The 26,969-nt window shown below is 50.5% G+C and overlaps 1 protein-coding gene across 1 annotated transcript; it reads left to right on the top strand.

Annotated features, from left to right (window-relative positions):
* The first annotated feature begins 2,961 nt into the window (after window positions 1–2,961).
* On the top strand, window positions 2,962–25,493 carry LOC104314810 (hematopoietic lineage cell-specific protein-like). Its single transcript, XM_069801371.1, has 14 exons — window positions 2,962–3,300; window positions 5,622–5,705; window positions 7,560–7,633; window positions 8,461–8,590; window positions 9,830–9,940; window positions 10,608–10,662; window positions 13,912–14,022; window positions 14,549–14,659; window positions 15,311–15,366; window positions 18,377–18,446; window positions 18,690–18,826; window positions 19,863–20,172; window positions 20,931–21,002; window positions 21,378–25,493. The coding sequence occupies exons 2-14, from the start codon at window positions 5,622–5,624 to the stop codon at window positions 21,512–21,514; spliced, it is 1,458 nt and encodes a 485-aa protein (XP_069657472.1). The 5' UTR covers window positions 2,962–3,300; the 3' UTR covers window positions 21,515–25,493.
* Window positions 25,494–26,969: the final 1,476 nt, after the last annotated feature.

Genomic DNA, 26,969 nt, shown 5'->3' with positions numbered 1-26,969 from the left:
TGAGTTCCACAACTGGAGTGCTGGGATGGAGGGCTACAGGCTGTTCAGGAGGGCTAGGCAGGGCAGGCGTGTTGGAGGAGTCACACTATATGTAAGGGAGAGGTTTGACTGTACAGCCCTTACAGTTAGGGATGACGTGGTTGAGAGCCTCTGCGTGAGGATTAGGAGGATGGAAAACAAAGCAGATGTCATACTGGGTGTCTACTATCTATTGCCCAGCCAGGATAGCACTGATAGCACTAATTCTCTAGGCAATTAGGAGAAATCTCTGGATCAGTAGCCCTTGTCCTTATGGGAGATTTCAACTTCCCAGACATCAACTGGGAAGTCTATATTGCTGTGATGAGCAAGTCTGGGAAATTCCTGAAGTTTGTGGAAGATAACTTCTTGTCACAAGTACTCAGTAAGCCAACTAGGAAAGATGCCCTCCTAGACTTGTTTGTCAATAGAGAAGGGCTCACAGAAGATGTGATTGTAAGTGTCCGTCTTGGCCACAGTGATCATGAAATGGCTGAGTTGAAAATTTTTGAGGTAATGAGAAAAGAGGTCTGCAGAGTTGCTAGGCTGGATTTCAAGAGAGCAAACTTTAAGCTATTCGGGGAACTACTTAGTAGTGTCCCCAGGGAATCTGCTTTTGAGGGCTTAGGAGTCAGCAAGTGCTGGTCAGTTTTTAAGCACCTTTTAGAAGCACAGGAGCAGGCAATTCCACTGTGTCAAAAGTCAAGCAAGCAGGGCAGAAGACCAGCTTAGCTGAACACAGAACTCCTCGTGGAGCTCCAGAGGAAAAAGGAATTGTACAATCTCTGGAAGTGAGGACAGGCTTTGCAGGAATAGTAGAGACGTGGTTCGCATATGCAGGGAGAAGATGTGAAACACCATCTCAGAGTTGAAACTGGTTAGTGTTGTGTCAGACAACAAGAAAGGCTTTTTTAAGTACGTTAATAGCAAGAGAAGGTCTAAAGAAAGCATTGGAGTGATCCTTGTTGAAGATGGTCACCTGACTAATAGGGATGAAGAAAAAGCAGAGGCGCTCAATGCTTTTTTTGCCTCAGTCAATTATATTGATAGATATTGGGCTGCCCAGTTCCCTGAGTCAGAGGACCACGAGTACAGAAGCAGTGATTTTCCATTTATGGACACTGAAATTGTAAGGGACCAGCTATATCAGCTGAATGTTCACAAGCCCATGGGGCCTGATGGGATTCACCCCAGAGTACTGAAGGAGCTAGCGGATGTTATGGCAGGACCCCTCTCGATCATGTACCAAAGGTCTTGGGGATCTGGGGAGGTGCCCCCTGACTGGAAGCTAGCCAGTATTATTCCAGTTTACAAAAAGGGTGTGAGGGAAGACCCAGGAAACTACAGACCTGTTAGTCTAACCTCAGTTCCTGGAAAAATTATGGAGAAGATCATAGTGGGTACTATTGAAAGACTTTTAAAGAACAATGCAATCACTAGGCATAGTCAATGTGGGTTCACAAAGGGAAAGTCCTGTTTAACTAAGTTGGTAACCTTCTGTGATAAGGTCACCCACCTAGTGGATCAAGGGAAGGCGGTGGATGTAGTTTTTCTGGATTTTAATAAGGCTTTTGATACTGTCCCTCACAGCATCCAACAGGTCCATGTCCTTCTTATGTTGGGGGCCCCAGAGCTGAACGCAGTACTCCAGGTGGGGTCTCACAAGAGCAGAGTAGAGGGGAAGAATCACCTCCCTCGGCCTGCTGGCCACTCTTCTTGTGATGCAGCCCAGGATACGGTTGGCTTTCTGGGCTGTGAGCACACATTGCTGGCTCATATTCAGTTTTTCATCCACCAATACCCCCAAGTCTTTCCCCACAGGGCTGCTATCAATCCACTCATCGCCCAGCCTGTATTAGTGCTTGGGATTGCCCCAACCCATGTGCAGGACCTTGCACTTGGCCTTGTTGAATTTCATGAGGTTTGCATGGGCCCATCTCTCAAGCCTGTCGAGGTCCCTCTGGATGGCATCCCTTCCCTCTAGTGTGTCGACCGCACCACACAACTTGGTGTTGTTGGCAGACTTGCTGAGGGTGCGCTCAGTCCCACTGTCCATGTCACTGACAAAGATGTTAAACAGCACCAGTCACAATACTGACCCTTGAGGAACACCACTCGTCACTGCCCTCCACTTGGACATTGAGCTGTTGACCACAAGTCTTTGAGTGCGACCATCCAGCCAATTCCTTATCCACTGAGTGGTCCATCCATCCAATCCATGTCTCTCCAATTTAGAGATAAGGATGTCATGTGGGACAAGTGTGGAAACATTTCTTTACCAAGGGGGTGGTCACACACTGGAAGAAGATTCTTGGAGAGGTGGTTGATGCCCCATGCCTGTCGGTGTTTAAGAGGCATTTTGATAATGCCCTTAACAACATGCTTTAACTTTTGGTCAGCCCTGAAGTGGTCAGGCAGTCGGACTAGATGATCGTTGTAGGTCCCTTCTAACTGAACTATTCTACTCTATTCTATTCTAAGCCCTATATACCTTGTCATTATGTCAAATGGAAGTGACTATTCTAGGAGCTTTTCTTGCTTCACTTGACTCATTCAGAAAGGAAGTTATTTTGGTTTGAGATGTTTATCTAGTGTCAAACTAGTGTGAGTCACGCTACTCATTCCAAAATTGTGCGCTTCCCACCAGTAAGCAGTGTACCAATGTACTCTTGCAGCAAAGAGTTTGATCTGTAAGTGCTTAGGATTCTTTAACTACATGCTTTCCATCTTCCTAGTTCAAGCTATTTGCTTTTTTTTTTTTTAATGGAAGAGTTTTCATATATGTATATTTGTGTATGTGTATGTCTGTGTGTTTATAAACATTTCTAATTGTGCTGTAAAGTACTGAGTCAAATTTCATAGCAACTTCTGTAAGCAGTAGCTTGCCTTCTTCAGATCTCATTGTAATTGTCAAGCCAAGGGTTATGGCATAATGGTTTTTTGGAAGAGATGAAAATGGAGATCACAATCTAGTTTTGCACATGAAGAAATTTAAGTGCACCCCATCAAGTGCTATTCACAGAGTCCGCAGTTTGTATCCTGGGTACACGCGTTGTCCGTGTCCCAGAGCACTGGCAGCATGCAAGGGAACTGCAGCGCACTAGGGCACGTTCTGGGACTCAGGACTTGAGCAGTGAGTTGGGGGCTGGGACGGAGGAAGTGAAGATAGCTGAAGTTAAAACAGGAACTCGGAACACACAGCAGTCCAAAAGCTGCCGCTAGCAACAGGTGCCCGAGCAAAAAGCAGCCAGTTTGCCAGCAGGAGCTGGTGAGCCCTTTAAGGTAAGAAAACTGAGTGGGTTTTGGGAGTGGAAAGTGAGAAACAACAACAACAAAATGTCGGGTTTTGGTGGGCAGACAACTCCTTCCTGACCCAGTTTGTGTGAGTTGATAGCGCTGGGCATTTGCTTCCCGGTCTGTTCTTTGGTCATTGTTGTTGCTTTTGTATTTGAGGCTCTGAAGAACAATGTTTCCAAATCAACTAGCATGACTGTGCTAAGTGTAGTAGGCCCATATTTGTGCTGTAGTGAATGTTTTCAAGGGGGAAAAAATGGGACAAACTAAAGGGTTGAGATCCTACTCTGGCTGATACTCGTCTTTATAGAGGGTGTCTGGAGCCTTGTGGTGTGATTACAGTCTGTGCTTTGTCATGGTTCCCAAGTTGCACGGTGGGTGGCTTTGGAGAGTAGGTGGTCAAGAACCATTTACAGCAGTATTTAAAACCCTGAACAACCTACATTTGAGCTAGCTGCTCAAATCAGCTGCCCTGTTGAACAGCCCTGTGATAGCTGGTTATTGCTGCTGTCTTATCATTAACAAAAATGAGGCACAAACTTTAAAAATCTTTGGAGTGAGAGATGCTAATAAATTAGGGAGGGGAAAAGGAGATGAAAGGTATTGTTAGATTGTGCTATATTGTTCCACATGTACCTTCCTGCTTCCCCTGCTTCTATTTGCAGTTAGCTATATTGAGTTTGTCATAAGATTACCGTCAGTGCATACAAGCACAGCAGAGTATGTCACAGAGCTGCTGTGTTCCAGAGTAAGACAACTATTTTTTTTTCCTTCCCCCTGAGACATCCTGGGGAAGGCCTAAAGCCAGATCTTCACAGTAAATCTGCCTTGGTCCTAAATCCTCTCCCTTAGCTAACTATCTGGCTTTTGTTTAACAAAAGAAAGACTCATCCCTTCTGTGCTTTTAGTTTCTGTTGTCTTTGCTCCCTGGTTTTAGAGTGCTGATTCTCTAGAGAAGTGGTAAGGGCAGCGTGAGGCTGAACTGAACACTGCACTGTGCTGAAATGGAAGGTTATTATTCACTTAACAGCTTTTTGTGTTGTACAATTAATTACTTGTTCAGCATAAACATTTTGCTTGCACAGAAAGCAACTCTCCTGGGCTTTTGGGGCGAGTTTGTAGGCTACTGTATGATCGTGGGACTGTGGAATTAGTGCTGTTGAGAAGCACATAATAAAAGTGTGCTGTTAAATGAGGATCCACCACAAAGCGTTCTCTTCCCTCCTCTTGGTTTGTTCACAGGTTTATGTGATGTTTGCAGTGGTGTGAAACATGGCCCAGCAGCCCAGTCTTTGCTGCACATTCTGTTCAGTCTTTCTGCCCCAGTAAAAAGCTGCTTTGGGCGACAGTAAGAACAATTTGGGGCTCCTCAACACCACAGGCAGTAATAGGTGGTGGGACGTTGAGAGCTCTGCTGAGAATGATTGCTCTGTTGTATGGGGGCAGGCAAGCCATGTAATCTTTCTTCTGCCTCTCATTTTGTAGAAACTGTGTTGTTTGGGAGGCGCTTTTTTGTCACCTTTTTTCACAGTCACCTTGAAAATGAAATGCAGGAGTTAGATTTCACATTACTTTAACTTCCTCTTCCTGGGCCCATCACTTCCTCCAGGCCTCTTTGGACAGCCTGCACAAGCCGTACTACTGCAGCTTCAGCCTTTTCAGCCCTGAACACTTAATTATTTTAGCTCCATTTCCTGTTTTTACCATATAACAGACCTAAACACCACACAGTGTACTGTACCAGCACTGTCAGACCAGCGTACAACTTTTCCGTGAACCTTCTCTAGCACACTAGGCAGTGATTAAAAGGTTGGAAAACAGACAAGAGAATTGAGGAGTCCGACCTCAGGTAGATAAGCATTGTATCATGGTGGCAGAGCAAGCCACAGCCTCTGGTGGTGTGCCATGACTGTGCTTAACAGAAGGGAGCTTAAAGCAGGGAACGGTCTCCCACAGCACAGAAAATTAATCTATGTTGGAAAAGCAGAATCTGGTAGTTGGATGCTAGCACTAATTTACATTAAAATAAGGTGTGCATTTTAACTGTAGAATCTATATGCATGAAGACTGTGGTTTACACTTAAAATCCCTGTGTGTTTTGCTGAAAGAGGTGCTGGGGCTCAAGAGCAGCTATTCTGGGGTGCCCTGTGCTATATGAGGGACAGAGAGTTCGGCAGGGCAGATGGCCTGCAAGGGTCCCTTCCAGCCCAAGTTATGCTTATGACTGCTGTGGTCTGATGTGCCCATGGCTATGAGCCAGCAGTACCCACATGCCAAGCTCTGGGTGATACCGTGTCCTCCTTGTGCAGATGTGGAAAGCAGTCGTGGGACATGACGTGTCGGTGAAGGTTGAGGCTCAGGGAGACGACTGGGACACTGACCCTGATTTCGTGGTGAGTGTCTGGTGTGGTAATCCGTAATATTGGTGGTGGTGCTGTAAAGGGTTCACTGGCCCTAGGCATATGCTGGTCAACTCAACCGGGACTTGGGGTGAGGCATGGCATGCAGCACCGCTGGCTGTGCAGGATCAGCCAAGTCTCACCAACCCCTCACAGGTACTGCCAGGTCATCTGTCTAAGCCATTTCTGACCCATATCTATGTCTCCAGAACTTCCTACATCAGTGTACCCCACATCTGACTACAAGTAGTAGCACTTAAGGAGTATAGAATATTCAGTTTCTTTTAAACCTGCTCCCTGGTAACTTCACTGAGTCCTCCCCACAACTTACGTTACAAGAACTAGCAAAGACTTGCATTTTCTCTTTCCCACACTGTTTGGAATTTACAGGATTCCAGCATTGCCCTCATTTTTTCCAGACAGAAGACTCCCACTCTATTTATGGTCACCCTGTGCAGATGCACCTCCATGCCTCTGAATAGTCTTGTTTTCTATGCAGTCCAGTTCTCTAGGGGAGGTGTGGGAACCCCATGCATTCACACAGTGTCATGATTTTCATTTTCTATTTGATTCTCTATTCCTTTCCTAGTAAGTCACTCACACTTCGGCTAATTCTGTATTTGCTACTCTTCCACATAATTGCACATAATTCTGTATTTCGTACTTCTTCCTGAATGGTAAATATTTTGGAACCATTGTTGTGCAGATATAATTCAGTGTATTTTTTTTTTTTCCCATATGCCTTCCTTTTGTACTTATTAACACTAACCTTCATTTATAATTTTATCACCCACTGCTTTGTCTCCTGTATTTGGTTAACCTAGACAGTCCTTTACTATCTCAAGACTTTGACATGTCATTCTTCATACCCTTTTTCTAAACTTCTTAGGAGCACATAGCACAGCAAAAGTCCTGCTCCTTCTGGTGCCAAGGAGCAGCAGCCATGCTTTACAGCCACAGGTCTCTCTGAGCTCTGCTGAGATTCTGGTTTCCTTTGCAAGATACATTTCTTGCTGGACAGCCTCTTCCGTTACACAGGAGTCCTATGTTTTTGAGGTTCACTCTTGCCTAGTTATTTCCAGTAAGAAATTCTAGTTTGGGACAGAAAAGCAAGTCCCCTCCTCAAAGTTCCAAATTATTAATGCTTAAAGAAAATCCTAGGCTGTCAAAATTATTTTTTTGTTTTTACTTCATTTCTTCTCTTTGTGGAACCATTTAAAATAACCCTCAACAGAATAAGGCTTTGTATTAATTTTTTAAATTCTGTTTTGTATGTACATATTTTTAGCTTTACCTTCTAGTAGGTAAGTGTTTATCGATCCTTCAATTTATCAAATACACGTTCAGACCTTCCAAAAAGAAGACAAAACAAGTGCTGTTGGAACAAAGCTGAGGCAGAGCAGCGGACCTTGAGCGAAGCGCTCACTTCAGCACTCTTCCAGTCTTTTCCCAAACGACGGGTTTCCGCAGCATTTCTGTTCACTAGCTGCTCCCTGAGGAGGAGGGACGGGGCTCCCCGCAGCCCCGCGCCCTGTCCCCGCGGGCCCGCCGGCCCCGGGCGCCCGGCCCTGCAGGCCGCCGCCGGTCGGGATGGGGCGCCCGGGCCCCGGCCGTCCCCGCTGGGCCTTGCCCGCCGCCCGCTTCCCGCCCGCGCCCGGGAGCCGTCCTCGTCTCTTCGCTCGGCCCGGGACTTCCGGGCTCGCTCGGGGCCCGGCCTGGCCCGGCGGAGCTGCACCGAGCGCCGTCCTCCGGGAGCGCGGCGCCCGGGGCGGGGGGCAGAGCCCCGTTTCTGCGGGGCGGGGGCAGGCGGGCCCCGCCGACCGCTGACGGCTGCGGTTCGCTCTGCAGAACGACATCTCCGAGAAAGAGCAGCGCTGGGGAGCCAAAACCGTCGAGGGCTCCGGACGCGCCGAGCACATCGAGTGAGTGCGGCCCGGCGGGGCGCGAGGGGCGGTGGGCGGGCGGCCCGGGCCGCGCTGCGGATCCGACGGGCGTCTGGGGACCGGGACCTGCGGCCGGGCCGTTACCGCGGCCGGGCCCCGGGCCCGTGAGGGGGAAGCGGCAGCGCCGGCCGAAGCCAGCCAAATAAGGGGCTCCTTGCGCAGCGGGGCCGCGGCGGGGGCGGAGCGGCCCGGGGGGGCGGGGGGCGGGGGCTGGGCCACCCTCCCGTGGGGCGCGGGGAGAGAGCTTTGCGGGCGGCCCGGGCTGCCTGGCGGCTGCCCTCGCGCTCGTCCCCCGCAGCCCCTCTTCTGGGGCTCCCCGCGTGGGGTGCCCCTCCGGCTCCGGCAGGCAGCGGGGCGGCAGGGGAGTGGAGACCTCACCCCGGGCGAGGAGCGCCTCGGGGCCGCGCTGCCCTCCCCCGCCCCGGGGGGCTGCGGGCTGCCCGGCTGGGGCTCTGCCGGGGCTCTGCCGGGGCTCTGCCGGCTGCGTGCACGCTCTGGGCTTGAGCTGTGGGTGTTGCACCAGAGGCAACGTTCGCAGGCCGCCTGTGATGCTGCGAGGGGTTAGCTTTCAAGTACCTCCAGACGGCGGCTGTCCCTGTGGCAAAGACTTTCTGCTCCTTCCCTGTCCGAAGCTGACCCTATCCAGCAGCTCCCTCGGTACATCCCAATACTGCCCTGCACAGTGGGGCTGGTGCAGCGCACACAAAAAGGAAAGCGTGGGCTCCCATTGAGGACGGGGTATAGCCCTGAGTGGGGGCCTGCGCGATCCCACGGGGACTTGCCCTGACTCTCTCTGTCTCACCCAGCATCCACCAGCTGAGGACCAAGGTGTCAGAGGAGCATGACGTCATCAAGAAGAAGGAGCTGGAGACTGGCCCCAAGGCCTCCTATGGCTATGGGGGCAAATTTGGAACAGAGCGGGACCGAATGGATAAGGTAACAGTTGTAGAGGGCTTCCTTGGGCCTCAGTGGAAAAGGCTTTTTCTCATAAAGGAAGGAACATCCCTGTTTCCTGGCCTGACCCTAGAGGGAGAGAATGGAGAGCTGGCAGGGCTGCACAGATTCACACATACCTAGCCAGCCCATAATCTGTCTCCAGGATCTGTTTGAACCCATTTGTATAACTTGCCTCTGCAACTTCCTTGCAACACTCCCCTTTGCTTTGAAGAAGGACTTCCTGTGGCTTATTTCAAACCTGCTGCATAAGAATTAAATTAGGTGCCTCCCTGCTTGTGCTTGGAGAACTAATGAATAATGATTCCCTCCTCACATTCTCCATTACAGACCTCTGTCACATCTCCCCAGGATGAAGCCCTAGTTCATATTCTCTGTTCTCACATCAAACCTGGTTTATGTTTTCTGATAATCATCATCACGCTTCTTCCTGTACCTTTCAGCATTTGATACTTCTTTTTTTTCAGAAGTGAGATGGTAAGATTGCAGTAGTATTCAATATATGGGGTCACTGTGGGTGTGCCTGATACCGGGATGGCAGGGGGAGAAACAGACATTTCCAGTAGGCCAAAATGGAGCAGCCACGCTCAGACCCTTCTGCCGGAGCAGAGTGAGGATGTTTTTGTTGAGCAACTCTTCGGCCTTCATCCAGTCTTACCAGGATGTTGCAAGCATTCAGCCTCTGGCCCTTCTCCTGAGGAGTGTGTGCAATACCTGGCCACACCGCCCCCAGCAGGGAGCAGCGGGACCCTGGCCTGGCCTGTAGTAGGCATAAAGGGTGATCCCAGCCAGGTCTGCTGACCCTCACTCTCAGACACAGAAAATAGGGAGCAGGTGCCAGACCTGCTGCCTGTGGGTTTTCAGTTGTGCATGCCTATCTGTCCTTTTCTCCTCAGTTTCCTTGTGTGAGTATCTACCACTCCACTGGCATTCAGGAGCAGCAGGTATTCAGCATCCCACAATTTGCATGATGAGCTGGCAATGGGGCCGGTTATGTCAGGTAGCTGCCCTTGAAGCTGCATCACAGGTCTCAGAGCAGAGCCGGTACTGGCAAAGGCTCTGCGGAAGGCATCACCACCACCACCACAGTCAGTTTGGACCTGTCACCTCACGGCCGCAAGCATCTCAGCCGTGGGGCAGAGCAGCTGTGTGGTGCCTATGTCTCTGTCCACCCTGCCAGTCTGACCGCGGGTGCTCATGTCATGCTATCTCTCTTTTCAGTGCGCAGTGGGCCACGAGTACATTGCTGATGTTGGGAAGCACTCCTCGCAGACGGATGCAGCCCAGGGCTTTGGGGGGAAGTACGGAGTCCAGCGGGACCGAGCTGACAAGGTGTGTTGGACAGGGCAGCTGAAATACGTGCTTGCGGCCTGTGCTCAGTGCTGCCTGTAAAATACTGTGCTATCTTAGGATTGTGGCTGCAGTTTTCAAAGTGCTGGTGGGTGCAGGTCTAGGTATGCCATGCACCACGGTCTCCACTGAAGCATGCAGCTCACCTCCTGTGTGCAGGACGATGACTGATGACAAATTGCAGGGCACTTGTGAAGGTTAACTCTCTGCATGCTTGCACTGTTCTGTGTTTGTTTTGGGGGCTGTGGTGTTTTACATCTCCAAACCCCCAAGCTGTGCCATGCACAGTGACTGGCCCTGGCAGGACTGGATGGGGACAGCAGGATGCCGTCCCTCCCATGCACATCCTGGTGTGAGATGCTGCCCAGCTGCCTTGCATCATGACAGGGTGTGGGCTCAGGATTGTGGCCCTCTTACCTGGAGTGCATGGGCTTTTTTGAGGGCCCATTCCTGGGCACACTGCCACATGGACAGCAGGGGTGGTGTGAGAGGCTGAGGAGGCCTCTACCAGCCGAGGAGGGGCCAGGCGCCTGCATGTTGCAGCACAAGGCAGGGAGCAGGGTCCCAGCCCAGACCCTGGGGGAGGGAGGGTGGGTGAGACCTGGCTTGGCCCTCAGGACAACTGACATTCCTCCCCTTCTTTTTCCAGTCAGCACTGGGCTTTGAATACAAGGGTGAGGTGGAGAAACACTCGTCCCAGAAAGGCAAGTCCATGTGTACGCATGGCCCCTTGACACTTTGCCCAGCTTCTCTTCTGCTCCCAATATCCTGTGCTGTCTGCTGTGGCACAGCCTCCTTTATTATCCCCCTCCTGTCACTTGTTTCAGATTCCTGTTCCCAGTCAGTCACCCTTGCGGCCCCGTTCTCTGCTGTCCTATCACCACCCTTCTGTTGTGCATTCCTCTTGTCTCTGTGTTTTGCTTTGACGGAAACCATGTCATGGCTGAACAGAGAAGACACCCCCCCCACACACACCCCCATGTATATCCTCTAAAAGTCCTTCTGAGCAACTGCTCCAGAGGGAACCCAAGCACTGTAGGACGTAAGAAGTGATTTCTGAAAAAGCAGCATAGAACAGAAGGTACAACAATGGATATGGAAACAAAAGCCTATACAGCACCCAAACTTTTGCAGAATTCTGGAGATGATTCAACCAAACTTTGACACGTACATACAAGCAGCAATATTCATTAAGAACATTGCAAGAACTGAAACTAAAGATATTTTAAATATTTTGCAGCCAAGAGAAGATGAGAGGGCAAGGTCTGTTACTGTTTCAGATAAATGTGAGGAATACTGCATTACCAAGAAAAGAACTGAATTGTGTTCATTTCAGAGGAAACTATAAAAGAAGGAAGATGTTTTGAGGCATTCGTGGTTGGCCTTAAATTAATGAATCACATGCAGTTGTGCTACATTAACATATTCCTGTATAAAAGATTATATACTAGATCATAGCCATAGAAATTCATCAGGCTGTGTAAAACCACAGAAATCTCTCAGGACAAAATGAAAACATTAGAAATAGGGTAAGGTGTTTGGATTGTTTTTCATAAAAATGTGTCCCTAGTGGAGTCTCCGGCATCAAGGTAACAGTCATAAAATCTATAATTGCTGAAAACAGCATCCTAAAAGTTCCATTTCATAATGGCCTAATGGGTAAATAATAGTTTAATCAAGATAAGTTTAAGAAATTTCTAGGACTTACAGACTCATTCTTAAGTGACTGAGCTTCTATGAAACAGAGAGCCATTCTTCAATACAAAATGTTTTCATATATATTTCTCTAGATCACAATCTTCATGGATTGATAAGGCTGAAGTTGCTGGAGAAGCCCCACCTCATTCCTGTGAAATGCAGACCTGTAAGAATAGGGTCAGGGAACGAAGAGAGGTAACTGTGATTTACTCCTTCTGAAGGGTAGGATTTGGAGCTGGCAGAGCTGGCAGACCAGGTCCTTGAAAGGAAAGTGTCTCTCTATGGCCAGCGGCTAGGATAGAGGCTGAAATTTCTTAGGACATCAGCCAATAATAGCAAGGTAGTCCTTAGAGAACAACTGAACACAGTTGAAGTGGTTAATACATTACTAGTTTAGAAGATGGAAAAAAGGGAGGCATAAGGAAGATGTGCTGTGCCTCTATCACATTAATGATCGAGTGTGCCAGACACAAGCTGGGGGGAGAGCTGGGGCAGGTCTCTAAAAATGTGGGTTTCAGCCTTTGCAGCACCAGGAGTCAGCGGCTTCCTTGTAGAAGTTGAGATTCTGTTACAGCAAATGTAAGCTGTACAACAAAAGTTTGCCATTTCTTCTGTACTTTCAAGCGCTCAATATACTTAGAGACCTTTTCAGAGACTGGTAGACCACAGGTTGAAAGCCTTGCTCTGGAGATGCGTGAGTGGGTGGATGCCCAGGCTGTTGGTGCCCAAGTCTTGCCTTGGCTTTGCATCCTTGGGTGGCTGAGCTCACACTGCCTGCCCAGCTGCCCTTGGCATGTCACTTTTCTTCCTTGCTGTCATGGTTTAACCCCAGCCAGCAACTAAGCACCACGCAGCTGCTCTATCACTTCCCCTCTCAGCTAGACAGGGGAGAGAAAATATAACAAAAGGATCGTGGGTCAAGATAAGGACAGGGAGAGATCACTCAGCAATTACCGTCATGGGCAAAACAGGCTCAACTTGAGGAAAATTAATTTATTGCCAATCAAACCGGAGCAGGGTAATGAGAAATAAAACCAAATCTTAAAACATCTTCCCCCCACCCCTCCCTTCTTCCCACACACAGCTTCACTCCTGAATTCTCTACCTTTTGCACCCAGCAGTGCAGGGGGACAGGGAACAGGGGTTGTGGTCAGTTCATCACATGTTGTCTCTGCTGATCCTTCCTCTTCAGGGGGCAGGACTCCTCACACTCTTCCCCTGCTCCACCGTGGGGTCCCTCCCACAGGAGACAGTCCTCCATTAACTTCTCCAACGTGAGTCCTTCCCACGGGCTGCAGTTCTTCATGAACTGCTCCAGCATGGGTCCCTTCCACAGGCTGCAGTCCTTCAGGCACAGACTGCTCCAGCATGGGTCCCCCACAGGGTCACAAGTCCTGCCAGCAAACCTGCTCCATGGACTCCTTTCTTCACAGATCTGCAGGTCCTGCCAGGAGCCTGCTCCAGCGTGGGCTTCCCATGGGGTCACAGCCTCCTTCGGGCATCCACCTGCTCTGGTGTGGGGTCCTCTGTTCCCGGGCTGCAGGTGGAGATCTGCTCCACCATGGACCTCCCTGGGCTGCAGGGGGACAGCCTGCCTCACCATGGTCTTCACCAGGGGCTGCAGGGGAATCCCTGCTCTGGTGCCTGGAGCACCTCCTCGCCCTCCTTCTTTGCTGACCTTGGGGTCTGCAGGGTTGTTTCTCTCACATGTTCTCACTTCTCTCTGCAGCTGCAGTTTCTGTGCCCCGGCAACATTTTTTTTCCCTTCTTCAATACATTATCCCAGAGGCACTACCACTGTCACTGATGGGCTCAGCCTTGGCCAGCGGTGGGTCTGTCTTGGAGCTGGCTGGCATTGGCTCTGTCGGACATAGGGGAAGCTTCTAGCAGCTTCTCACAGAAGCCACCTCTGTTGCCCCCCCGGCTACCAAAACCTTGCCATGCAAACCCAAGTCACTTGCCCTCTCAGCCTGCTGTGTCTCCTGCAGCCCATGGCCTTCAGGTTCTCTTGTTGCCATGACCCATGCTTGCCATGTGCACCCATTCCCATGGGCCCTCATCCTCAGTGGCCCTCATGGTGCTCCCTGCCATCCACTCTGTCCCCTCCAAACCCCTTGCTTTTTCTAGTGTTTTCGATTGTTGCTGCTGCTCTTCCTCCTCCCTGGTGCTCCTCCCCAGTGCTGCTCCCCATCTTTACCCCTTCCCCTCACCAGCCCCATGCTCAGGGCAGCATTTCACTCTATGCATCATCTCAGATTACTCCAAGGGCTTTGGTGGCCGTTATGGTGTGGAGAAGGATAAGGTGGACAAAGCGGCAGTGGGATTTGACTACAAGAGCCAGGCAGAGAAGCACAACTCTCAGAAAGGTGAGCTGGCGGGGGGCAATGCAGCAGGCAGTGTCGGGACTGGAGCTTGGGACTATACCCACTGGGGCTGTGGGGCACTGTGCTTGGTTTTTTGCAACCTGCTGCATGAATGGTGGAAAAGCTATGGGGAGCTGTTGGGTGCCCACTGCTTGCAGCAAGGGAATGGGTCAGGTGAGGAAAGCCATTGCACGATGCATGACTGCTGGAGAAAGTTCAGGCTAAATGAAGAGGAGCAGCAGATTTCTATGGGCATAGGGATCTCCTAGGCGCATGGCACCAAAGGAAGGGTACAGGGGAAGCCCAGGCAGGTGCTAATAGCAGGTGGACTGTCCCAGGGAGGAGGGAGGGCTATTGCTGCTGCCACCAGTGGGGAAATCTGGCCTTGCTCCATGTCTTTCTCCAAGTCCTGGGAAGGGAAATCTGTTGCCCCTGTGAGGACAACCTGAGCTCACAGCGCTGCCACTTTTCTCTTTCCCTCCCTTGTCTGTTCTCTTCCATGCCATGATCTGGATCCCTGTGGCTGAAGACTATTCTGTGGGCTTTGGTGGGAAGTTTGGAGTGCAGAGGGATCGTCAAGACAAGAGTGCCCTTGGCTGGGACCATCAGGAGGAAATGCAACCCCATGCATCCCAAACAGGTACAGCAATGCTGCCAGACACGGCAGCACAATTTCCATAGAGCACACATGGACCTAGAGCTAGTGGTTCATACTTGACAGAGATCCAGCTGCTGAAAACTGAATGTGTATAGCATGTTGTGGAGCAGATGGGACATTGTGAACCCCCAAAGCGCAAGGGTAAACTCTGCCAGAGTAGGTGCATGCTTGGATCAGTGGGGTACATTGACTGCAAGTCCCTGAATCAGGCTTCCCAGATTATACTGTGCTTTCTCTGTGAGGTACATTCCTGATCATAAGCTCATTCAAAAGGTGAGCACATGGGGATGAGGCAAAGCAGATTCCAGGAATGGCTTGACGACTGTATGTTTTACTTCAGTGAACAAGGCCACATTGCACTCAAATGGCATGACTGGCTTCTCACCCCAGTGCCTTGGAAGCAGATTTGCCAGCATAAAGCACTGAACACCTGTGCACTTTGCTGAAAGGAATGAAGGATTAGCCTTAAAAGCTACTGTCCAGAGCATTCTGCATATATTTTTCTCTATTTAGTTCCATATGTGATAAGAGGCAGACAAAGCTAACTCATTTCACTGGTCATAGCATACTGAAGTTGGAGGTGCACGCAGAATATAAAACATCATAAAATAGCTTCATTTTTTTTCCGTACAGACTATGCCAAGGGGTTTGGAGGCCGTTACGGAGTCCAGAAGGACAGAGTAGATAAGGTGAGACTGCATGCTGCAGCCTGCAATTGCTTCTTGCTAATCACTGCTCTGCACTGCTGCAAGAGAAGAGACTTCCCAGATGGAGATGAGGTCCCACTGCTCAGTGCATAACTATTGCAAGGGTGAGGGAACTGGCCCAGTGTAAATACCAGAGGGTGCAGAGGAATGCAGCCTGGGGTGACCATAATGCAACGAAGAAAAAGTTTTTTCCGTTCTCAGCTGCTTTTGAATCATTCCACTCTTGGACTGAACAGTCATACACCTGCTTTCTTTTAGGGCAGAATTTAATAGCAGAGCCAGTGAAGAGCTTTCTAAGGACGTCACACTGTGCCCTCCTGGATATCTAGTACCATTTGAGATACTGGGAGTGTTCTGTCTGGCTGCTTGCCATCACTCCTACAGGCCCTGTGTGTACCAGTACCATCAGGACGAGCAGTGATAGCTCCTTGGAGATGAAATTTTGTGAGAGTGCAGCCTTGTGAGAAGTCTGAGAGGCCACAGGCTATTGCACCATGCAGGAACTGTCTCTTAGACAGGAGAGGTGCTGGATCAGACTGAAGGCCCATCTGGTGTGAGGTCCCCGGCACTGATGGTAGGTGATAATAGTGCAGAAAGCAGTATGCATACAGAGTGGTTGTTGCCTTGGACTGCCTCCAGCAGGAAGGTGGTATCGCTGTGGCTGCCGTTCCTCTAGCTGTTCTTACTAAAGGGATAAGGTTTGTTAGCTGTCACACCCACACGCAAACAAGGCTTCCCAGAAGCTGGCTTAAATCTTTGGTCCCTCAAGTAGCCAACTTGAAGACCTCCCTGGTCTCTCCAGTATCTGATGCAGATCTATGGCCTCCCTGGTAGCTGGCTCCTTGTCCTTTTATACTACTCACCAGCTGGTAGGGCTTTGTGTATGAGTGACTGGCCCCATATCATTCCCCCTTAACTACTGGTGAAATCGGGCCATTCCTCATGGCACTGTCTGTAACCTTGTTTGTTAACCTTCTGCAGGTTTTTCTGTCTTGTCCAGGAGTTTCTTATGGTCTGTTCACTTAGCTAAATCTCAGGCCAGAGCCTAATCATCTGCCTGCAAACCTTAACAAAACCCAGCAGGGATGGGATTGGCAGGGATCAACCTTGCATGAGAAGAGGTCATCCACTTCGCTGGTTCAAGTTTTCTGTGTGGGCTGAAACCAGGCAAAGGCTCATACACAGTCAAAATGCAGAGTGTCTCAGACACTTGAATCAACATTGTGCTTTGGCAGGCTACCCTGCAAGCTTGATCAGGAAAGGGGGTCTTGCCAGTGCATGATGGTCTGCGTGGATGGGGAAAACCTAAAAGATGAGAATCCTGGATGGTGGTGGGGCTTTGCGGCATTTGGAGGAGGAAGCGAGGGTGCCTTCCCTGAACCACACTTTTTCTGTTGTTGGGCACAGTGCTAGGGGCACAGTGTTGTGCCTGGTACAGTACCAACATCGCCATACTCTGAAGCTGGAGGAAGCAGATAAGGACCTTTCTGCAGGGCCCTGAGCCAAGGAAGGATGTAAACACATACCTGTAACCACCAAGCATGTTCCTTTCTATGCTGCACGTGTAGGCTGGGCCAGTAGCAGAGTGGGAATGGCATTCTGCCCATGGAAGAGATTAGTGTGGTCTATGAATTTAACAACAGCAAATGGAGGTGCATGGTCAAAAGGCAAGGTATCATGTATGTGGCAGAAAAAGCATGCAAAATCAGATGAGCAGCTGTACAAAAGTCAGGGCTGTGGGTCATTGGAGGAGCCGTGTGCAGAGAGGGGATAAGCAGTTCTTATTAGCTCAAAGTGGAACATGAATTGGTGCATTTTGAGAATATTGGAGCATAATCAAAGATGGTAAAAATAAGGATATTTGGGCAAGTACCTAAGTTCTTGATTGCCTGGTTTTTAGACACTGGAGTAGTGCTGAGAGTAGAGCGCAATATACCACCAGGCAATTTTAACTCCCCTTTGATAAAGTTTTGAATACGAAGTGTAGGATTCAGCTCTCACACTAAGACTCCTAAATTTAAATGCTGTCGTATAAACAACATGTCCAAGTCTCTGCTGTGGTCTGTGTAGACCTGGTTCTGAGCCTGTAGTGCTCTTTGCCGGCTCAGCTGTGTTTTCTTTAAGGAGAGCAGAGCTGCTCTCTGGGCTCCGCTGACTGTAGTAGGAGCTCGGGCACGCAGCCCATTGGTGACACCTGCAGGTAGAACCCTAAAAGTAGCTGTATTAGTCTGAAACCTGGATCCTACCTGCAGTTTCCTCTTGATATGAAATAGTTTTCTCATGAAAGTAGATGAACCCACTCTATCTCACTTTCTTTCTGCTGCAAACATCCCATCGATACTATTACCAGTTCAGCCATCTCTTCACACTTCATAAAGCTAGTGGTATCTCACATGTTCACACATGTTTTCACTTTGATGCTTTCTAGTCTAGGCTACTGTATACACATACTGCAGGCAACAACCTGCTGAAGGGACACACGTTGTTAGTGGTTAGGCAGCTGCAGCTGTGCATCCAATAGCGAAGTGCTTCCATGCCTCATACCACTGGGAGTGCAGGGGACGGATGTATCGGGCCCCTGCACCTCAGGAAGTGATAGACTGCCGGGCATCCACTCAGCTATTTGCTGTGTTACCAGTGAGCGCTTCTGCCTTGAATGCCCAGCCTTGCTGTCCCATGCAGAAGTTGCCTTGCCACTGTGCAGCCTCCTCCGCTTGGCTCCATGTAGCCTTTTCAGCCCTCAGAGCACCACTCCTCTAACAGCAGCAGCCCTTGCCTTTGGCTGGAGGGCAGCAGGCACTCCCACAGCGCAGGGAGGCATCAGGAGAACAGGGCTGCAGCCAGCAGCCTCCACAGGGCTGTGGCAGTTGTACAGATGAGGACAGACACAACTGGGAACAAAGCCTGCAGTCACCAGTAGCCAAACCCGGCAGGGGATCTCAGCGCTGGCCTTGCCTAACAAGCTGGACACTTCATTCACTTTCTCTTGCAGAGTGCTGCTGGCTTTGATGAGATGGCAGCTCCCACCTCCTCGTATGAAAAAACAAGACCACTGGAGGCAGGTGAGACAACTGAGTACCAGCCCTGGGCTTGGTGGGAAGCTGTAGGACACATGGTCCCTCTGTGGCAGCACGCTGGCAGGCATGTGCTGTGGTGGGATGTGGATTTAACCTGTGTTGAGGGGCAGGAGAAGGTGGCTGAACTGCAGGTTCCTCTTGGAGAGGCAGAGGTCTGGGTTTCTCCTGGATGCTTGGGGTGGTAGAAGGGAGCCATTGGGCAGGCTTGATCAGCTCTCTTCTCCACAGGAGCTTCCAGTGGCACCAGCAGCCTGCGGTCACGATTTGAAAACATGGCTAAGTCAGCAGAGGAGGAGAGCAGAAGGCAGGCAGAGGAGGACCGGGTGAGGCGACAGGCTTGGGAGTGCCAGGCGGCTCGGCGGAAGGTGAGCCATGGCCATCTTGCCATGTCCTCCAAGGCTTGCAAAGCAGACTTTTCCTCAGGGCCATGCAGCTCCGTGTCCTTCTACCTGATCTCTTTACAGTAACATCTTGCCTAAACTGCTTCCCTGCAACTACCAGGGATTGCCATTGAACTTCACAGCTATGACTGGATTTTCCCTTTCAGCACACTGATCAGGACGTGCCTGCACCCAGCCATGGCCCCCTGTGGTTTGGCCTAGGCTCCTTCTTGCCTCTAGAGCCTGGCAAACACAGTGCAATCACAGCTCCCCAGTATCGCCATCCCAGCAGTCTGCATTCAGGGTTTTCCAAACGGGAGATTGCACCCAAACCCTCATGTTTACAAGACATCCTTCTACATTGTGCTGTTTCTGCATTCAATGTGCAGACAACGTTTCACCAGTAAAGCACTCCCTGAAACGTTCCCTCCTAGAGGCTACTTTCTGCAGAGCCTGTAGTCATTACAGGCCTGGTAGTGTCCAGTCCCTAGGGTAGGTTTATGGGAGCTGGAACAGGTTTCAGCTGGAGGAAAACAGAGTTGCTCTGTGAGCTGGCACAGATTTCAACTGAAAGAAAATTTTCTGAGTTGCTCTGTTGGGAATGGGAATGGACATTGCTCTGGATCACATTCAAAGGGATTGAGGGGATCTGATGACTTTTTTCCAGCAATGATGGGACCAGTGATGCGCTGCACAGCACCTTACACCATGAGATGGGCTCTTGGAGTGGGTCAATTCAGTGGCAGTACAGTGAGCTGTAGCTAAGTATGTGAGAGAGGTTCAAATACATGAGCCACGAGGGTCTTCACAGCAGTCCCAGGTACCAGTTCAGCACAGACCTAATGGCTAAGCTGTTTCCCCATTGTGCAGAGAATGATGCTCCGTTTGTGTCATGGTAGCACTAAAGGCACCCTGCAGTGGAGGGGGCTCCCTTGTGTTGGGTGCTGTGCAGTCATGGGAATGCTCCCTGCAGTGGATGCTTTGCAAGTGACTTTCCTGTCACTTTCTCACTTCATGGCAGGAAGCAAAAAGGGAGGATGAGGAAACGCCACCCACTTTGCCACCGAGGCCGGCAGATCTGGGTGAAGAGCTGGGCAAGATCCCCAGCCAGGATCAGCCCACCTACAGTGAAAGTTTGGATGTTGGTGGAGACTATGAGGAGCTGCCAGAGCCCTCTGATTACTGTGACAGTACCAGTGGAGGTGCTGACTATGAGGAGCTGCCAGCACCCTTGGGAAAGCTGGATACAAACTGTGACCATGGAGGAGATGGAGGTGAGGACTATGAGGAGATCCTTCCTGAGGAGCCCAGCCAGAGCCAGCCCCACCTGGGTGAGTACTGTTGGAAAAGCCCATGTCTTGGGGAGCTCGTATCTGTCCACTCACCTCACTGGATGTATGGGGACCGACTCCAGAGGGAATTTGTATCCTAAAGGCTACTGTGTTCACAGTAGCAGCCCATGATGACAGAGACTTGGTTGTCTCCCACTCCCTTGCCTGGCTCTAAGGTGCGAGATCAGCTGCATGGGATGCTGGGCCAGGCAGCAAGTATTCTGCTGGAGCAGGACTGAGGCAGGAGGACCAGAGGGCTGCCCTGGGCTCTGAGGAAGCTGGACATGGACTGATGTTCTTGGTGCACTGCTTCTGGGCAAGCAACTGCCAGTGCTGCACTGTGGCCTGGGGGTGCCCTCTTAATTCAGCCTGTTGCTCAAACAGCTGGTGCTCACAAGACCTGATCTGGTGGTGTCTCCTGGGTGTGAGGAGTGCCGGGTAGTCTTCCTCCAAGCACATAAGCAAACTGCATGAGCTGCTGTTGATGTTACTGTCACAGCTTCACTGGTACTGGAGATGGTAAGTGGAGAGGCTGGAGTTATGTTGGGAGAGGAGTATGAAGAATCAGGACCCCACCTCTCTCTTTGCAGAACGGGAGAGAAGTCATGCCTTGCTTTGAGCCATGGTACACCTCTCCCTGTTGATAGGGTTTGGATGTGATTCACCCCAAAGCTGACAGCTGGGTGGAGGGTGGCACTGACCAGATCTATATGACTGCTTTCAGCCTCTTTCTCATCTGCTTGTCCTGTCTTCTGCAGGGGGACCAGGCAATGTTTATGAGGTGGAGAGCCCTGGGACCTGTGCAGTGGCTCTCTATGATTACCAAGGAGGTGGGTCTGCCATCCAGGCTGCAGGGAGAGGCACTGGGAGCTGTCTGGGGCGGTGTGACAGGGAGGTGGTGGCTTATACCATCAGCAGTGGTGAAAAGGTTTCAACTTGGCGGTTTAAATTTCTTCCTCTTGGAAAGCAGAATGAGACCTGACTTGGGAACAGAGAAGCTTCATATTTCATCTGTGAAGTCTTGCTCTTTCTCTGCTTTATCTGTGTTGTTTGATGGGGGTTGGATGAGATGAACTCTGAGGGGAGGGTTATCAGAATGCTTGTTCTATATTCTCCTCCTGGGGGGGTGGGAGGAGGGATGTAAAACCAGCTCTCTCTGGGGTTACCTTTGCATTGTGACTATCTTTTCTGAACAATTTTTGCAGATGGAGATGATGAGATTTCTTTTGATCCTGACGACACAATCACGCACATTGAGATGGTCGATGAAGGCTGGTGGCGGGGGCAGTGCCGGGGCAAAGTAGGCCTCTTCCCAGCAAATTATGTGAAGCTTCTGCAGTGAAACCAGCATTATCCAAGCTGCTTCCTTCCAAACTTTTGCCTCTCTGCTTCAGCCTTTTACGTGTTACTAGCTTAATTTGGCTCAGCGTGGTGTGTCTACATGCAAGAAATACCAAGGAGCAAACTGGCAGTGTTTGAGGGAATGTTTTATCCTGTGCCCAAGAGGACTTTGGTTCCCGTTGACTTCCAGATGGGAAAGGTGGGGCGGTTTAACAGCATGTGAGTGCAATATAAGACATCTTTTCTACCTAGGCTGTCCCCCATGTCCCACACAGCAGAAGTGTGTCCATTCCTGTTCCCAACAGGGCAATTCGCAGAAAAGAAACACCAACTCTAATCAGTCAAGGCAGAAGGGACATGAGCTATGGGATCTTTTTAAGTTGCTGTAGCCCTGGATCTCACCCTACCCAGGGGGCAAGGAAAAGAGCACTGTGATGGCCAAACTTGCCTTTGTTCCCAAGAAGGGTTTCCACTTGATACCGAAAAGCCGGTCAAAGAAACTCTCTAAGACTCGTTTTGGAGTTTTAGAAAGCAGGCATTCTTCATTGCAGCACTGGATGCATGGGGGATAATTCCACCTAGCGTGCATACCACAGCTTTAGCACAAACAGGTTATACAGAATAACTAATTGCATGTTAATCAGATTAGTATACATATACATAAAAATGATTGCAACTGATTATGTTAGTACTGCCTACATCCGATCATGCGCAATGAAGGATCCATTTGAGTCAAAGGGCTGCCTTTGCGACCACCAACCCATTTGAAGTTCTTGCTGGCTGCCCTTGAAGTCTTTATTCTGGTCCTTGTTCTTTGATCTTGAAGCTTAACGCAGTTTCAGTCACATGTGGTCAGTTTCAACATTGTTCTCATCTAGCGTACAGGAACATCTAGTCATAAGAGCAAAGAACTGCAAAACTTATGAATAATTACTAGTTAATCACTTGACTACAGTTTTGTAATTATGTCCCCAGCTACCCTTTGTCTATTGTTTCAACCATAATGTTAATATATGATCATTTATCAAATCTCACTTGCACAGTCACCTAGCAGCAAACCAGTTTTCATAGAAGGTACAAAATATTAAAACCGTAGAAGTTTGAACAAACCATACGAAATGTATGGACATATGCTATCAGAACAAGGCTGGGAAGTGCCCTCTCTCCTTACTCTGTATTCAGAGAAGGTGGCTGAGGCAGGATCCCGGCCAACAGCAACACAACCAGTGAGTTGTAAGCCAGAGGGCCCACCGATCCCACCTGGGAGTCAAACTACTCACAAGCATTTTCTCCCTGTGGGAACAAGAGTAAGACAAAAAAGGTCACAGGTGGCCCCAAAGGCCACTCACCCTCTCATTGCTGTGCTGGCCCTTGAGCCATGGCTGAGGAGTGGGACAGACAGAAGTGCAGCCCTATAACTGCAGCAGACCAAAAACCCAGAGCACAGCACTGGGCAGAGATCCCTGCCAGGACTAAAGCAGACAGGGAGGGGAGACGTGGTGGTTCCAGGAGCCCACCCTCACCATGGACTCAAGTCAGTCCTTGCGAGTGCCCAGCAGCTGGGCATAAGCCTGCAGGGTTCTCCTCCACCCATTTGTTGGCCAAGCTGAACCTCGAGGGCCTGAGGGAAAACAGATCTGTCTCACAATGGGCATCTTTCTTTCCCTGACTTCCCTCTCCATTTTCACCCCATTGATGACATCTTCCCTAAGAGCCACAATAAAGATCCAGGTGTCCCCATGTGTGCCTCGGTGCAGGACGGCGCACCCTGCATGCTGGTGTCTGCAGCAGGTGTCTCCCCCTGTGGCCACTTCTGTCCTACTGACAGTAGTGATGGGGGGAGGTTTGTTCAGCAACCACCACTTTGCTCAGGCTCCCACCACTGGCAAAGATCTCTCCCTGCCTACCAACATCCCAAATGTCTACCCGTCCTGTGCAGAGTCTCACTAAGGAGTGTAGGATCTCAGCAGCTGATGGCTCTAGGCCCTCTCTTTAGATCTGATTTAGTTGCTCACCCACCACAGATGATCCCCCAAACCCACTGGGTGTTGACACTGCTGACTCCACAGCCCAGATCTCCCCACAATCACTTCATCCTTCATCAAGATGTTTCCTCTGCAGGGATGTCCTTGCTCGAGGCTTAACCCAAGCTGTTCTCTCAGTTCAGAGAAGCCTCTTGGGTTTCCCTCCTCCAGTGCCTATTTCTTTGCTTGCCTTGAAAGCAGCTGTGGCCTGACGCTCCCTTCCCCCAGCTAAACTCTTTACCTCAGCCAGCTGCACAGTCATACTACCAAGGATTTGCCAAAGCTCTGCCATGGGCTCTCTTGCAGGCCTATGCCTTGGTATGGGCAGTCACATTCACATTCACATCCCCATCACTCACCATGAGCAGGATGAACTTTCAAACTGTCACTTTGCCAGCAGCTTCAGCTGTGGAGGAGGCCTAGCTGATATGTCAGGCTCTTAGGGATATTCTAACCTTGTTGAAATGAAGCTGCTGTTGGTAAGGGTATGTGGAAGGGGAGTATTTGCTCCTTTAAGGGTATCTCGTTAAGGACCCTTCTCAATGCAAAACAAAGGGGGTAATAAGAAAAGGAAGAAGCCATAGACAAGAACATAAAAGAACACCAACCTGACCACCAAACCCAGTCAGTCACTGTATTGGGTCTGGCTGAGATGGAGTTAATTCTCCCCATAGCAGCCCTCGTAGCACTGTGCTCTGCATCAGTAGCTAGAAAGGTGTTGATAACACACCAGTGTTTTGGCTACTGCTGAGCAGTGCTGGCAAAGCATCAAGGCTGTCTCTCCAACATTTTTGCGCCCCCCTCAATGGCAGGCTGGGGCAGGGCAAGATCTTGGGAGCGGACATAACCAGGATAGCTGACCTAAACTAACCAAACAGATATTCCATACCATATGACGTCAGCTCAGATATAAAAGCTAAGTAAAGGGAGACGGAAGGGGGGCATTTTTGTCTTCCAGAGCAACCACTATGCGTACTGAAGCCCTGCTTCCCGGGAAGTGGCTAGACATCGCCTGCTGATGGGAAGTAGAGAATAACATAATTTGTTTTTCTTTGCTTTCGTGCGCGACCTTTGCTTTCACTTTATTAAACTGTCCTTATCTTGACCCACGAGCCTTTCGTTATATTTTCTCCCCACTGTCCAGCTGAGGAACGGGAGTGATAGAGTGGCTTTGGTGAGCACCTGGCACCCAGCCAGGGTCAACCCACCACAGTCACACTAACTGATGAAGGCATGTGAGAGGGTGAGAACGTTTATTCCACCAAGCTTATCTGATCAGGGACCTTGTCAGCTGGGAAACTAAGGGAAAAAGCAGGAAGACAGAACCAAAGTATACAGAGACACAGACCTGACAGAATATGGAGACAACGACAAGAAACAAACCTCGCCTGTTACACTAATTGATGAGCTATCAAGAAACTACAGGCGCCACTTTCAGGAGCAGACTTTGCGAACCAGGAGAGAAGGTGGACACCGGACTGGCAAGGGGGTGGAAATGCTTCCAGTCAGCCATGCTGGTCCACCTGGCATGTTGGGAGCTGTATTCTTTCTGCACGGGGCTGCCAGAGAGCCATGTGGGCCCACCGGGCGTGCTGGGAGGTGTAGCACTGCTGCCAAGGTTGCTACCAAGGTTTGGTGTTGCAGCTCGGCCTTTGGGCACGTGCAGTTCCCAGGAGCGGGCTCCGGCCCCTACCTCATGCTGTCAGCTCGGGTGCATGTGCGGTGCCCAGGAGCAACGTGAGACACGACTTATCCATTCTTCCCCTGTGGATGTCGTTGATGGCATCTGGCTTTGCTTGCCTCAGTTGTCTCTGATTTGCCTTGTTATAATGTAAGTGTTTGTGAAAAGCGAAAAGTCTGTCATTTGCTTTTTAGAGTAGCTGTTGTGGCTGAAGTTGGAGAGACCAGAAAAAGGTAAGCCAGCTGAAGAATGAAATGAAGTTGATTGAATTGGAACCTGTCTCTATCCACAGATGAGAAACGCCATCTCTCTGGGTGAGGAAGGATTCCTATTAGTAGTCTTCAGCAGACTAGATCACCAAAATATAAGCCGAGGCTATATGTGTAACCAAAACTATGATAAACCCATGTATTTGTGTGTGTTGCACCACGTATCTATGAAGCTTTATATTTTAAAAGCTGTAAGACACCAAGATACTCCTTAGGTGGGTGGCAGTCAAGTGAATGGAGCTACAGAAGCAGATGGGCGAGAAAGAGAAAAAGAGAGCACTGTCTGAACTGTAAAATTCTCCGGCCAGCGCTGAGAGGTAGCTGCAGTGAGTTTCCCTGTACCTTTGTGTCTGCTCCTCAGTCCTTGTCTTACTTTTCTGTTTATAACCCTCTGTCCTGCTCCCCATCCCTCTTTCTCCATCCCTCCCTGCCCCGTCTCCCCCCATCCATACTCTCTTCCTCCCCCTCGTCTCCCTCTTTGTCTCTATCTCTCTGTCCTTCTTGTGTCTCTACCACTCTATACTGCTTGCTGCCCCTCTTTTTCTCATTCCATCCCAGTGTCCTGCTCCCTGACCCTCTTTCGCTCTGTTGCTTTGTCCTTCTGTCCTTCTCCCCCCCGTTTCTCTCATGCTCCCTCTTCTTTTTTTATTCTCTGTTGCTCTGTCCTGCTGCCTGTGCCATCATTTCTCACTGTATCCCTCTGTCCCGCTCCCTGCCCCTGTTCTTTTTTAATCCCTCTCTGTTATGCTGTCCATCCCAGGTTTTTTTATCTCCAGCCTGCTCCCTGTCCTTATTTTCCTTTCTGTCCTGCTTCCACTCCCTCTTTCTGCCTCTTCCTCTGTTCCTGCTCCTTCTTTCTCCATCTCTGTCCTGCACCCTTCCTCCCCCACCTTGCTGTACCTCTGTCCTTTTTCTTGTCCCTGTCTTTTCTATCTTTCTCTTGCTGTCCCGTTCCCCACCTCGTGCTTTCTCGCTACACCCCCGCTGTCCAGCCAGCTGCTGCTTTTCTCCTCTCTTCTAGTGTCCTGCTCCTCGTTTTTGGCAGCCTTCACCTCTGCCCAGCAGCCCATCGCTCCAGGAGCCAGCCGACGGACCGTGCCCCGACGGACCGACAACGTGGCTCTGGGACCGACTGCCGAGGTGTCCGAGGGGCAGAGGGAGCGCCGGGGGGGGCCCCGAGCCCCGGAGCAAACTCGCTGGCAGGACTCGACAGGCGCGCGACTGACTGAATAAACGCTGGCCGCCCGTCCCCTTTGCCCTCCGGGCTGCGTTTGCGCTCCCTTTGCACGGGGCGAGGGGCCGTGAGGGAGCCCAGGGGAGGAGAAGGTGAGGCGCTGGGGGGGTCGGGCCATGCCCCCCCTGTTCCTGCTGGGCTCCAGCTGCGGGCCGGGGCTGGATGAGCCCCAGGTGCGGACCCTGAAGCTGATGGCGACGGCCCCTCCCTGTAAAGGGGGGGACTGCCGGGGGAGGGGCCGCGCCGGG

The sequence above is a fragment of the Haliaeetus albicilla genome, chromosome 14 (genome assembly GCF_947461875.1).
Source record: "Haliaeetus albicilla chromosome 14, bHalAlb1.1, whole genome shotgun sequence".
Classification (NCBI taxonomy): domain Eukaryota; kingdom Metazoa; phylum Chordata; class Aves; order Accipitriformes; family Accipitridae; genus Haliaeetus; species Haliaeetus albicilla.
The sequence above is the reverse complement of the archived record's forward strand: the minus strand, read 5'-3'. Positions and strand labels throughout refer to the sequence as shown.

Excerpts from the sequence above, each read along its gene's own strand:
- LOC104314810 (XM_069801371.1), top strand. The coding sequence starts at position 5,622 with ATGTGGAAAGCAGTCGTGGGACATGACGTGTCGGTGAAGGTTGAGGCT. Across the intron at positions 15,367-18,376 it reads AGAAGGACAGAGTAGATAAG|AGTGCTGCTGGCTTTGATGA; the intron begins GTGAGACTGCAT and ends TTTCTCTTGCAG. Across the intron at positions 20,173-20,930 it reads CCAGAGCCAGCCCCACCTGG|GGGGACCAGGCAATGTTTAT; the intron begins GTGAGTACTGTT and ends TGTCTTCTGCAG.